Source organism: Lissotriton vulgaris, chromosome 10 (genome assembly GCF_964263255.1).
Source record: "Lissotriton vulgaris chromosome 10, aLisVul1.2, whole genome shotgun sequence".
Taxonomy (NCBI): Eukaryota; Metazoa; Chordata; class Amphibia; order Caudata; family Salamandridae; genus Lissotriton; species Lissotriton vulgaris.
The window spans coordinates 892,634,739-892,648,253 of NC_141698.1; the positions used below are offsets into that span (position 1 = coordinate 892,634,739).

At 43.4% G+C, this 13,515-nt stretch overlaps 1 protein-coding gene across 1 annotated transcript in view; it reads right to left on the reverse strand.

Moving 5' to 3' along the window:
• Nucleotides 1-13,515, reverse strand: part of CLXN (calaxin) — a 230,889-nt gene that overhangs the window by 70,344 nt on the left and 147,030 nt on the right. Inside the window, exon 4 of the mRNA XM_086941867.1 lies at nt 6,465-6,616. Within this exon, the coding sequence (XP_086797993.1) occupies nt 6,465-6,616 (152 nt within the window). The remainder of the gene's footprint in view (nt 1-6,464; nt 6,617-13,515) is intronic.

A 13,515-nucleotide genomic window follows, 5' to 3' on the forward strand; every position in this document is an offset into this window, starting at 1 on the left:
TACACAGAGCCTCAATGAATGGCTTGAGCAGAATTCAAGAGAACTGGTAGCATCACTCATAACTATACAAGATATTTACAAATCCATTAGGGATGTAGCAAGGGAAAATGCCATGAATTAGTGATGGCCTACTGGAAGAGTTTTATAAAGATTTTAAACACTAGCTTCCCTCCTACCGCAGATGTATGAAGAATCATGGAAAAAGGAGGACCTCTTGCCCACATGTGTTTTAAGGTCTCATAGTAATCCTGCTCAAGCTGAGGAAGCCATCTGTACAGTGATCCTCAGAGACCTCTCTCCTTGATCAATTTTAACACTTAGATACTGACAAAGGTTTTAGAGAAACATCTGATCCGCTACAAAACTGGACTGATCAGACAGGTTTCTTTCACAGGTGATCCACAGCATAAAACCTGCAGCTGTTGATTAAGTTGATCCATCAAGCAAGGTCTGGGTTGTCTGCAGCTGCCACACTCCCTGATGCTAATAAAATATTTGATTTACTGAAATGGGAATTTATGCTTGTGGTACTGGGATGGTCCTGGATGGGAAAAGGCATTTTACAGTGGATAGTTTTACTATATCGAAATCGAACAGCAAGAGTTAGGGTCAAAGCTTCCCTGCTGGGGACACAGTGGGTGATTGACACTAGACAGGGAGGTTCTCTCTCACAACTGCTTTTATTCTACTACAATGGAACTGTTAGTGTGTATTCTCAGAGAAAACCATTCAGGGAGGAGTCTGAATTTTGGAGGCCACTGCGTGCTAGTGTCACTGTATACATATAATTTACTGAAGATTAAGCCTTCTGTATATTAGAGAACCAACTAAAAATCTATCTCATTTGGTCAGACAGTTTACAAATTTCCAAGTTATTTCTGGGTTCCAGATTAACCGGGTAAATCATAATTAATTCCACTCCATTGAATTCCCACTTCAATGGAGGGAAGAGCCAGTTCACTATCTAGGAGACCTAGTACACTGGGACTACGAAATAGTTATCAGAGGTAACTATGGTATGACCATAAACAAGCTTCAAAAAACTACAGATCGGGTAAACAACTGCACTTAGCATGGCATACAGTAATGCACCACTATAGTTGTGGCAGACTGACCGTCCCAGAACTTTATTATTGTGTAGCACAAGCACAGTTTGCCCAATGCTGCTATCGCCCAGACCCATATCTATCGCATCAGACAGCTGAAAAATGAGCTACATCCCTTTGGTTGCAGGCTACAATGTTTGCACACTTGACGGCATTGCCAGCAAGGCAGACTAACACAGCAACCTACACGGAATGGGCACGGCATTAGATTGCACATTACGTGGGAAATACAGTACTTTATTCACCAGAGCTTCAGTTGTTAGGCAATCCCTGCCTCCATGCCGCAGCAGGACCGAAAGTCAGAGCTCAACTGATTTGCCATTGGCCTTACTAAATTGAAATACATATTGCTGAATAATACATTTCTGATTATACAACAATTGTATGAAGTGGGAGGTGTTTCTATCAATCAATCAATTTATTGTCAATTAATTAAAATCATACAATGTTTTTTACAACAATAAAACTATATCATAAATTTAAAATCTACAGAACGAGTTTGTTAAAACAATATACATATAAAAACATACTAAATTTCTACACTATGCAGAGGATCTCTGTTCCAAAAGTGAAATTCGAAATTCAACACACAAAAAAGGAGAGACTAATCATAAAACAAGATAAAATCTAATGACCTCAATTCCTGGCAATGGACTGTAAATAGGTTATTTCTGACCGCAAACCTCATAGCTGCTGCTTAGCATTACCACAACAATATCCAACCTATCCTATCGATACTCACTACCTGCAGATAATGAAATCACTCTTCTTCCCTTCGCTCTCCTTATGTGTGTTCCCTCTCCTTATGTGTGTAGCATTCTTTCCCAATTGCTTACTTTTTGTGTTATCATGAAAAGATGGTGTATGTCGAAAAGCAAGGTATTACTCCCTCCAACATCATAGCTTTCTTTGAGGCTCAAATGAAGATTTATAATTTAAGCTCCACATCTTCTGAACCTCTCACGTATAAACAAGATAGGTCTCTTTTGATATTTTTAAAACAGGCAATTAACCATCTTGTCCGAAAACAGCACATACATTACTTCCTTGGTCGACAGCAGGAAATCAATCGCCTCAAGCGAGTGAGAAGTCGCCTCATGCTCAGTGAAAAAAGAAAGGAGCTCAAAGCGAAGTGGATAGGGCTGAGGGAAGCCGCAAGGGCCAAGGACTCGAGAAAATATTGGCACTTGATCGCTGAATATTGCAATTCAAGGCAGAGAGCTACTCCGATACCGATTCCCGAAAAGGAATGGGTGGAATACATCTCTCTATTATATAGAAATAATAGTCCAGTTTCTCCCGTGTCGCCTGATGGGGTTAAACCTGCGTTTGCTGTTTTTACTGAATTTGGTCCTCCGCTAGGAAAGGAGTTGGTAAAGTACATAAAGATTGCTAGAACCTCCGGCGCACAAGGGCCGGATGGTATCCCAATTGCACTAATCAAAAAGGAGCCAGAAGTATGGGGTGATTTTTTTAGAGCCACTTTTTATTAAATATTGTTTCTTTATGAATATAATCCCACTCTCTTGGAAGGGGAGCATTATAGTCCCCCTGTAAAAAAAAGGTCCAAAAACCGTGCCAACTAGTTTTAGACAGATTGCCCTCCTGGATGCCTCAGGCAAATTATTTGCAAAAAACATATTATGGGTTTAGGATCAGAATATCCTTCCACCGGAACAAGCTGGCTTTAGAAAGAACCATGGCACCTTAGATAATATAGCGGTTGTTCAAACAATTGTGGAGAAATATGTTTTCACCCGAGGTATGCCAGTTTATACAGCCTTTATTGATTTCTCCACGGCGTTTGACAAGGTGGACTGCCAGACCCTGTGGAGAAAACTTGTCTCGGCATTCCAAATCATCTCCTGGGTCTGATTATGGAATTGCATACTGACACCTGGTGCCAGGTTCTAATGGGAGGTTCGTGGGGGTTAACATGCAAAATTAGAATGCATAATGGGCTTAAGCAGGGTTGTCTATCAGCACCACTTTTATTTTAACTGTATATTGCTGATCTCCCTGGCGCTTTGAACTTGGTGAGAGGGGATGCCCCCAAAATTGGTCGAATGTCAGTTGGGTCTTTATTGTACGCAGACGATGTTGCAATGTTTGATTTAACACCTATTGGCCTAAACGCCTTCTGGACGTTTTAAATAAATATGCAGAGGTTCACTTTTTAAAAATTAACATTGCAAAAAGCAAGATCTTGGTTTTTCGTAAGAAGGGGCTCAGAATAAAGAGATGTTTAAGATGGATGCTTGGTTCTGAATAAATGGAATTGGATGACTCGTATGTATACTTAGGGAAAGTTTTTTCCAACACAGGTCGAGACTTGGGGCATACTTGGAGCATACTAAACACTGTGTTAATAAAGCCGTCTTCCAGGCAAGTGCATTAAACAGATTCTATAAAACTTGCAGGAGACGCCATTTTATCTGTTTTTAAGGTTAAAATCTCACCCTCATTAATATATGCTGCCGAGGTGGTGGACATGAATTATTTGCTTTTGTTTGACAAGGCAGAAGGACGAATTAAGCGCCAAATCTGTAATTTAAATTCTATGCCTGCCCTACATGTTTTGCGCCTTGAATTTGGATTAGTCTCGTCCTTTATTTTAGCCAAGGCAGCAGTTCTTAGGTGGGGTAACTCTCTCTTCTTGGGGGAAGAGGGTACTCTTAGGGCTGCTCTGAGAACAGAAATCTTTTGCACTCTAAAAGAACAATCCACGTTTTTAAGGTCCTTTTCATGTGCAATTGACAGTTTCGGTCTTAGTTTAACTCCCGCTTCTTCAATGCCTAAGTCTGGTTTGAAACAGTTCTTAAAGAAATTCAGATCCCCTATCAGTTTAGCGAGAGACGCTGCTTTAAGTAAATCCAGGCCCAGTAACGTGGCGGTCAGTGGGAGTGCATTGGGGAACAAACCACAGCCTTATTTAACTTGGAATATCCCCCATGGGATTAGAAGGCTGATACTCCTACTGACACCTAATCTGCTGCCTTTAAGAGACGTCACTGGCATCTGGGATAAAACACCTATAGAGAAGAGAATTTCTGAATTGTGCCAGTTGCAAATCCAAGATCTAAATCATGTCTTATTTGTATGTTCAAAGCTGCAAAGTGCCAGGCGAGTGTTTTTAAAACCAGTATTTATCAGATTTAATATTCCCTCTGCTCAGGATGCACGCTCTCTGGTTTTGTCCCCCCCGAATGAAATGGTTTGTTTCAAGATATACCAATGTTTTAGAACATTTTTGCCTATTTATTAGAATTTTGTCTAACAGTAGTACTCTAGTTCCGATTTAATACCAATTGGTTCGATATTTAATTGTTCCATGTATTCATAGCATCATGTGCACATTTCTTAGTATGTATATAAGAAATTTTATCGGTCAGTCTTGTGATTGTTTTACGTATTAATGCATTATTTGCACATTTCTCACTATGTTTGATATAATTTTTTAGTAATGTATAAGGAAGGAATTTTGTACTGTATGCAATGTTTGACTTTTTAAATTATTGGTGTGTTTTTGTGGACCTCCGTAGGAGTTCCAAAACAAAATAAAAAAATAAATTGGAAAATTGGAAATTGTTATCATTTCTTGATTTTAATGCCAAGTTATTAAAATACACTTCACTTGATTTTGATAATGCTGAATAACAAGTAATCCTTGTCAAGAACAGTTCCTTTGTATAGGAACCTCGACACTCTCCACCTACATATCCTACTAGAGGAGGAGATACCACCCCAAAAAGAGTTGTGTAATCAGTTGAATTACCTGATTAGGTAATTTGGGGATGTGTCACAGGAAGGCTAAATTCGAAGGTTAAATCTGTGTTTTTTCAGATTGGCAGTAAACCTTGAAATTCGCAATGTGTTTTGATACAAAGCCTTGAATGCCTAGTTCACTGAGACTCAGAGGGGCATGCAGTGGTGGGACAAATGGTATGAAAGGAGTTAGCCTGATCCTCTCCGTTTTTAATTGTTGCACAACCTAATCATTAGAAGAAGATAAAACTGTCTCATTACACAGTAATCTAATTACCCTATATGGGTTAAGGCAGAGGGAACAAGAGTTTGCAGGGAAATAGCTACAGCAATGAAATGATCGGTGGCATCTGCGAGGTCTCTTGCTATGTACAGAAGTGGAGAAGTTGCTTTAATAGGCCATGTTACAATGCATGCGTTTAGTTCCCATGCCATTACAAAGCGGTCATTACAATGACTGCGTTGTTATGCCGACTTACTGTAGTGGGGTGTTGAATTGTAGAATAGTATAATTTACTATTCCAACTCCAGTCTGTGCCACAGGTCTTAAAATAATTCCCAGACAGCAGGGCCCAGCCCAGAAAGGGAACCTCAAAATTGTGAAGCATGCAATGTCCCCATGTAGCCCCCGTTCACACTCTCAAATGTTTCATCGGTGTACCGTTAAAGGGTCAGAGCATCCAATGTAGCTTTATAGATGGGCTTTAATTCGAAAAGAAAACAATTTTAGAAACATAAAATTCTTTCTCAAACCTGGTCTGGGTTTCCATGTTCATGAATTCAACGAAAATCTTATGATAGGGAAACAATGTTACTATTGAACAGTCATTTCAGAAAAAAGTATTTGTAGAAAAGAAGCCTAACTTTGAAACTTTTCTGATCATGCACTATTGGGAATGGTGCACGATGGAACCATTTGCAAAAGAAAAGATTTAAACTGATGCAAGCTGCATTCTAGACAGAGACAATTTAGAATTTCGAAAATCTCTCTCATAATGGTAACTGCTTCATGTTTGCAATTTTGTGTTCAGGTGAGATAGGAAAAGTAGTTGTGTTAGACCTAGACTTATATCAGAAGCTAGTAGGCAAAAGAGGAAGGTCATTAGTTTCAATAGCTTGATCACAGAGTAAAACTTCGGAACCTAAATAGGGACTTAAGAGGAATACTATGAAAGTCTCAATAGAGAGTATGGGCAGCGTTCTATAATACTCTTAATAGAAGGTGTCACATAATGTGGCACATAATGCTGGCCTTCTAACCCACTACCACGATGTATCCATCAACCATAACTACATATTTTTGGGGGACAGTCGAGGGAACCATGAAAGGGGTTAGAAGAGGGTGAGAGAGTTCCTCTTGAAATAATAAAAAAAATCCAATTGCAATAAACATAAAATATTTGTAATGTTTTTTTTGGTAATGGGTTTGAGATAATAGATGTCTAGCAGAGCAAATTATTTATGTTAATGGCAGTATAAAAGAAGAATATTTTAATGAAAGTATAAAAAGAGATCATTTTAAATACTAGACTGGTTTCTGTGGAGAAGAAATACTGACTCACTCCATCATCTAGTGTCAAAAATATTACTTACCATCTTCTTCAATGTGATTTCAACGAGGTCTTTTACTCCTTCATCGGGATCTTCGTCTGTTGGTTGTTTGATGAGACTGTTTTTCAGCATGTGAAACATTTCTTCCCGGGAAATGTACCCATCACCGTTCAAATCAAATATATTAAAACAGTCTAGGAAAACAAACAGAAGTGCTGAGTTATAGTATGGAACAGAAGAATTCTGAAATTTACAAAATGGTGTGTGAAAATTAACCAACATGATTGGCCATTTGAGGCCATGGTTTCAAACCACCCACTGCCTAACCACCTGATTCAAATGCCATTCCCACCATGTCCATCTTCCACATCACAGTCCTTACAGAAAGAGTTTAACCACCTCCAGGGATAGGCTGTCAAAACCAAAAATGTCCATCGAAAGAGGCAGCATGTTTTTGTTTATCTCCTCCCCTTTCCGTTGTCTTTCACAATGCCTTCCTTCTTTTTCTGAGGAGGTCCAGGAACTGTCTCTGGTGTGGGCGAAGATGTTATTGCTCAGGTGCTGCATTTCAGAAGAGTAAGGGGTGATGGTGGGCACCAGCATGGTGGCACCAGGGAGCAGACTCTGCAGCAGGGCACGGTCTATGGTCACTCCACTGCTAAGCGGGGTTGTTGGCGGTGTGGCAAGGGTCACAAATTCAGGCACCAGTGTTTTGTCAGACACACTCATTTCATCAAGACGCACAAGACTTGATTTGAATGCCATGTTTGGTTGACTCCTAATCCTGGCTGAGTTGTCACTGGAGGGCAACAGTATTTTTAGGCAGCTGCTGGAATCAATCAATCAATCAAATGGCATTTGTAAAGCGCAACACTGTCACCCCAAGAGGTATCTGTGTGCTGGAATGTTGAATCCATCTGCCCTTGTTGGTAATTTGGCCTTATCTGTGACATTTCACTTGAAACGACGTATCCGAATCTATAAGGCGGGCCCCTTTTGTTGTGTTTTTTTTTATTGGGCCTGCCTGATGCAAGCCGCATTTCGGTGTATTACTTGAGCATGTGGTCTCCAGATCTGGACTCAGCTGGGAACATTGTGGAGCTGATATGGTGGAGTACAGAGCGCGAAAATGTAATATAACCTATTCTGCATCGGATGCCATCTGGGCTTACTCTAGGGCGGAGGACAGTCTGCCTTCTTTTGGACCATACAGTCAGCTGTGTGCACATTACCTTCACTATGTATTGTTATGCAATATATACTGTAGAGTGTGGCCTCGCCCTCGTTGTGCCAGGATGTGTTTATTCCTCTGAATACTACTTACCTGGGCCAGGTTATGTGTGGTACATTTTATAGGATTTTTCAGGGTTTCTTTTGCTTGCTAGCAGGTTAGCTTGGAGTGTTGAATGCTCGCTGACATACACATTGCTCTAGATGTCACTGGTACAGATCAATATAATCCTCCTCAGATTTTATCATCTCTGGTCAGTCTTTTTTGTACAAATCAGAGTATTGAATTTTCAATAACGTACAGATTTTCATTGGCACATGAGCACGTTTAAACATTCCAGGCCAAGGCGGCCAAGGGCTGTGCGGACATGCAAAAGGAGAGTTTATTTGGTATCTGCTGGTACCAAGTGGTATAACTGAAGGATAGAAAAAGCAGAAGAAAGAGAAGGAAGGAAAAGGGAGGGGTGGGGGGAAGTGAGGGTTTCCCTATATGTTTAGTGTTGCCCCAGGCTTTGGGGGCAGCTGGATTGTGAGCTTTATTGGTTATGTGTGGGAGTTTTCAGTGGGGTTCTCCCACAGGTAGGAGGGGAGAAGGCGGGTAGAAGCCCCGGCAGAGGCATGTGTTCATCTCCATGCCTTCGTCTATGACAGAGTGAGGGAACTGCACTGGTATCTCCTTAGTGGTGCTGAGGAGAGCGAGAGACTGTAGTGGTGGGGGGGGAAAGAGGCACTGCTATTGTGTCACATAACAGAAAAGCTGTAAGGCTTGGAGCTGCTAAGGTTGAAAGCTACGGAATTCCAGTCTCTCCGTGTAATCTATTGGTGGTTGCCACACACGGGTACATTTGTTGTCTGAAAGAGTGAGTGCGTCAGTAATCTTTTCCATGGCAAGCACCTGCCACATTTTATAAAACCTGAGTGTCTCTGATGTGGGCTCTTTATTTTCCTGCCGGATGCAATGAGTTGCTTGGCTCCCTCTATCATGATAGATGAGTGTCCTATCGTTTGTCATTACGGCCTTCATGGTGGAGGGTAGAATGCCTATGGAGGGTGGAGAGGGGATGCACGTGGATGGAGTATTCCAAAGTGCCTCTGATATGCCCTAAGAATTCCTTCCAATACGTCTGCACACTCCCACTAAATGTGTAGGAAAGTTCCCTCTCCCTGCCCATATCTCCAGCAAAGCGCTGGGGTGTTAGGGTGCATTTTGAGGAGACAGGCTGGAGTTAGATACCAATGATACATTACTTTATATGTTCATTCTTTCCAGTGTTGGAAAGCCCTTTTTGGTGGCAAGTAGGTCCAAGACATCCAGGACTGTTCTTGTTGGTGTGGCCGTGTAGGCGCTTTTGAGGTGAGACGCGTGGGGCAGCCATGCAAGGTACCATATGGGGCGGCAGTCCACCGCCCTGTCCTTATGGAATCAGTGCTTCTTGCTCTCCCGCACTGTCCATTCTGAGATGAACCGTAGGTGGGCCTCCCAGTAGTATTCTAGGAAATAGAGACACAAAATGCTTGCCCCTTTCTTTGGGAAGCCTTTGAAACTTATTTGCACCCTGTTCCAGATAAAAGCTGGACACTCTTCTGTAGGTTGGTAATGTCTACTTCAGCAATGGGTGTTGGGAGGGATTGGAAGGGGTATAGTAGGTGAGGTTGGAAGTTCATTTCGACAACATTTATCCTACCAAGGCAGGAGAGAGAAAGCAGTTTCCATCTCCTCAGGTCGTCAAGAATATCTTTGCCGTAGAGCTCCCAGTTTATACCAGACCAGTCCGCCAGCTGGGGGGTGATCTGCAGGCCTATGTATTGCAAGGATGTTGGGGCCCATTGGACTCAGGTCTGTGCCTTCAGAGCTGGAATGTCCTGTTTACCTACCGTGAGGTTTAGCACTGATGATTTATTTTTATTTTATATCCAGAAATGGTTTCAAAACGGTCCAGGATAGACATTAATGCCCGCAAGTAGTCTGGCGAGTTGGTTAGGGTGAGTGAGGAGGATGTCATCGGCAAACAGACTGAGTTTATGCTCAGTGACCCCAAAGGGGATACCGGTAATACTGTGGTTCTGCCTAATGTCAGCACCAGAGGGCAAAGAGGAGGCAGGAGAGTGGGCATCCCTGTCTTGTCTAGGGAGTTTGATTTGGTCTGTGCTGTCACCATTAACCCGGATGACCGCTTTCCGGGAGGCATAACCAGGAATTATTTTGTCTTTCATTTTGAAACCCAACCAATTTTTTCTAAGGACGGCATCCAGAAAGGTCCAGCTGACATGGTCAAATGCGTTTTCGGTGCCCAATGAAACCAGGAACGGCAGGATATCTTGAAGATTTTTTCTATAAGGTGGGCAAGCCACCAAAGGTTATCTGCCCCTTGTCTGTTGCATATCAAATCAACTTGGTCCGGTTAATTAACCCAGGCAGTAGTTGGTCCAGGCGCTGTGCTCGAATTTTAGAATAGAGTTTTGCGTCTGTGTTCAGCATAGCAATTGGGCGGTAGGACCCTCAAAGTACTGGGTACTTTCCGGGTTTGGGAATTACAGTAAACTGGATGAAGAGTTTGCGTTTGCATTTGAGGGTTTGCGCAGGGGATTCCTTATCCTCATTTTCTGTTTCCTTGATCTCAGTGGTGAGTTTGTCTTTGACAATGCATGTCTCCTTGGCATTCTCTATGTCTAAAGAGATCATAGCTTCCCTTATAGTGGCCCTAAAGGAGTCCCATAGTGTATGCCCGGACACCTCCTTAGCAGTGTTATGTTCAAAATATTCAGCTATCGCTGTGCGAATTGCTGGTCTATTAGAGGGATCAAGGGGGAGTTGTGGATCAAATCGCCATTACAGTTGACCCTTTTTGGTGGCCAAATTATCTCTCCAAGTGAGAGCCAGATTAGCGTGATCGGATATGGATGAATCGGATATAAGGCAGATTATTGTATGGGAAGGAGGGAGTGAGTGACCAGGATGTAATCTATTTGTGAGTAGGATGAATGTACTTGGGAGAAAATTGAGTCTTTCTTTTCGTCTGGGTGCATGATTAGTCAGGCGTCTGTCAGTCCAGGTTTTGCAATCTCTTTTTTAAAGAGTGCAGACATCATGCCTGTTCCTCAGGGTCTCAGACCAGGTTTAGCTCACCTCCGACTATGATGTGCCCACTGGCTACCTTCAGTTGTTGTTGCAGGAGTAACTGGATGTAAAAGTCTTGTGCTTGTTGGGGGCGTAGATGTTGAGGAGTGGATTGTCGTCCATCCTCAAGGGAGAGTGAGTTTTACATTTCGACCCTCAGGGTCTCTAGTGACTGGAGGTTTTTTCTCCTATATGTGGTTTACGGAGAATGGCCACCCAGCTGTTTTGGTGAAAGGGGAGGCCCAGTATTGATGAGAATATGCAGGGTTACACACAGGAGACCCACCTGCACAAAAAGTATGTCAGCTCCCTGTTTCAAGAAGTAACTCTTGATCTGTTGGCAATTGTTGGGTGAATTTACCCCTTTCACATTAAGGGCAAGGAGTTTCTGGGTGGGGGGATGTGTCCGGGGTGAAGGCAACCCCAGGAAGCATAGCATCTGTCATGGTAATAACAGGCCGCTGTGGTCCTGTAATAAAAAGTGAAAGCTTATACCTAAGTGCTGTGTGAAGCATAAAGGATGAAGGGAAGGGAAGGAAAGCTGATATGGGGACATTTGTAAACAGTAAGAGGCCAATGGGGCCTAGTCCACCTAATGTGTGGCCAACACAAATAGTGCCTATGCAAGGAGTGACCCTCGAAATTGTGGCTTTGTGGTCCTTAAGTTTCTTCCAAACAGTTGAGACTGCTGACAGGGACCGAATGGTGTTTGTGCAAAGGTAAGACGCAATGTTGTACTTCACCTCTCGGCCTGTCACCCAACTGTCAGTCCACTGCTATAGCCCCAGCCTCGGAGGGACTCGAATGCCAGCTACCTGCGTCCTATGGGGTCACCACTGGGGATCCCCTGGAGATGTAAGTGATGGTTCTTGTTTCTGTTTAAGGAGGTGCAAGATGATATCTGCTTCGGTCTCTTCCAATCAGCGATCATTGGATTGATGGTTTCTAATGCATATTGGTCGCTGGCGCTGCAGTCAGAGTTGTGTCTCGTCCGGGGTCGGCTCATCCTCCCTGTCAGGGGACAGACCTAGCAAGGTTTGTGCTTCTGATAGAGTCTTAACTGTGAAGTTTTTCCTGCCCATTGCAGTGATAAACTGAAGGAGTGGCCCCACTGATACTTGATTTTTTTTTCGTTAAGAAATTCTGTGACTGAGTGGAATTCCCTGTGGCGTCTCAGACAAGTCCTGGAAGAGCTGGATAGTGTATCTTCCAAAGACCCTGGCCTTCCTCAGTATTTTCTCCTTTTCCTCAAAGAAGTGTACCCTAATTATGTTGTCCTGTGCCAAGCCTGAGTTGGTGAAATTGGTAAAGACCCTCTGGGCCCTGTCAAGTCTGGGGGCTGGTAGGTTTGGATAGCCTCTAATTCCCTGTAGTAGTTCTTTAGTGAAGGTCATGATATCAGAGCCTTCTGCGCTTGCCGATACACCCCTGATATGGATATTGTTGCATCTACTGTGATTCTAGAGGTCTTACTGCTTTAGCAGTAGATCAGTTGTGCGTTCCTCCAAGGACAGGACAACATCTCTTGAGCATTAGTCCTTGTATCCACTGTGCGCTCCAGATAACCTACTCTTTGTCTTATTTCTGTGACTCCTCTTCTCAGTTTCTGTATGCAGTTTTTGAAGTCGGATCACAACAGACCTATGTCTAATCGAATCTCTTCCAGGACTTTGTCCATGTGGTCTTAAGTGACCTGCATTGTACCGAGAATATGGCAGAAGGGGGGTCTCTCTCCTGTTCAGCTCCACATGTTTGCCACTACATGTGCCTTTTAGTGTTTGCCTCTGACCATTGTGCTGTGTGGGCAGTGGTGGGACCATGGGGTTCGCTGTGTGCTGATGTGTGGTTGGAGTCTTCACCCAGTGCATGATTGTTAGAACCGGCTGTCTCTAGTTGGCAGAGGTATGTACTTCTGACAAATAGGGACACACCTTTTCTAGTCAGGGCAAGGGGATCACACACTTAGATAACCCCTGCTCACCCCCTTGGTAGCTTGGCAAAGCAGACAGGCTTATCTCAGAGGCAGTGCGTTAAGCATTTATGACCACATACAGTAATAAAGTGAATACACTACAAATGGACACGACACAGTAGTATTATAAAAATAAGGATTTTTATATAAGGCTTAGCACAAGACCAAATAACGACAAAAATATACCACAGTCTTAATAAATACTCTAGGAAGGAAAAATAATAGTTCAAGTGTAGTTTCTTCTTAGCACAAAAGTCTTTAGTATCAAAAGCAACTCTTCTTCTTTAAAACACAGTTCTTGGCAACAATGTAACTCCCACTGGAGTTACACGACTTCGAGGCAAAGTTAATCCAAAGGTTCGGCGTCGACCGCGAGGAGCGCTACGTCGAGCCCGGAGTCGCACTGACCCCCACAACACAGTACCTTGGAAAAGCGAAGCACACGATGATCAGCGGCGTCGAGATGTCCGGCGTCGCGTCTCCGGCGTCGATCCGGCCTCGGAGTCGGGGCGACCTGCAGCGGCGTCGATCGAAGTCGGGCAGGAGCAGCGCTCACGAGGCGAAGCAGGATGCGGCGTCGTCGTCGATGTCGATGATGAAGTTGCGAAGAGTGAGCAGCGCTCACGGCGTCGAGAGGGCTTCGAAGTCGATGCGATCAGCAGCGGTGCAGACACGAAGTCACTTGGAGCTGGAGCCGAACTCGCTACTCACTGGCGTTGCTGCTGGCGTCGATCGGGCCCGGCGGCCGGCGTCGGGGAAGCGGGACACTGGAG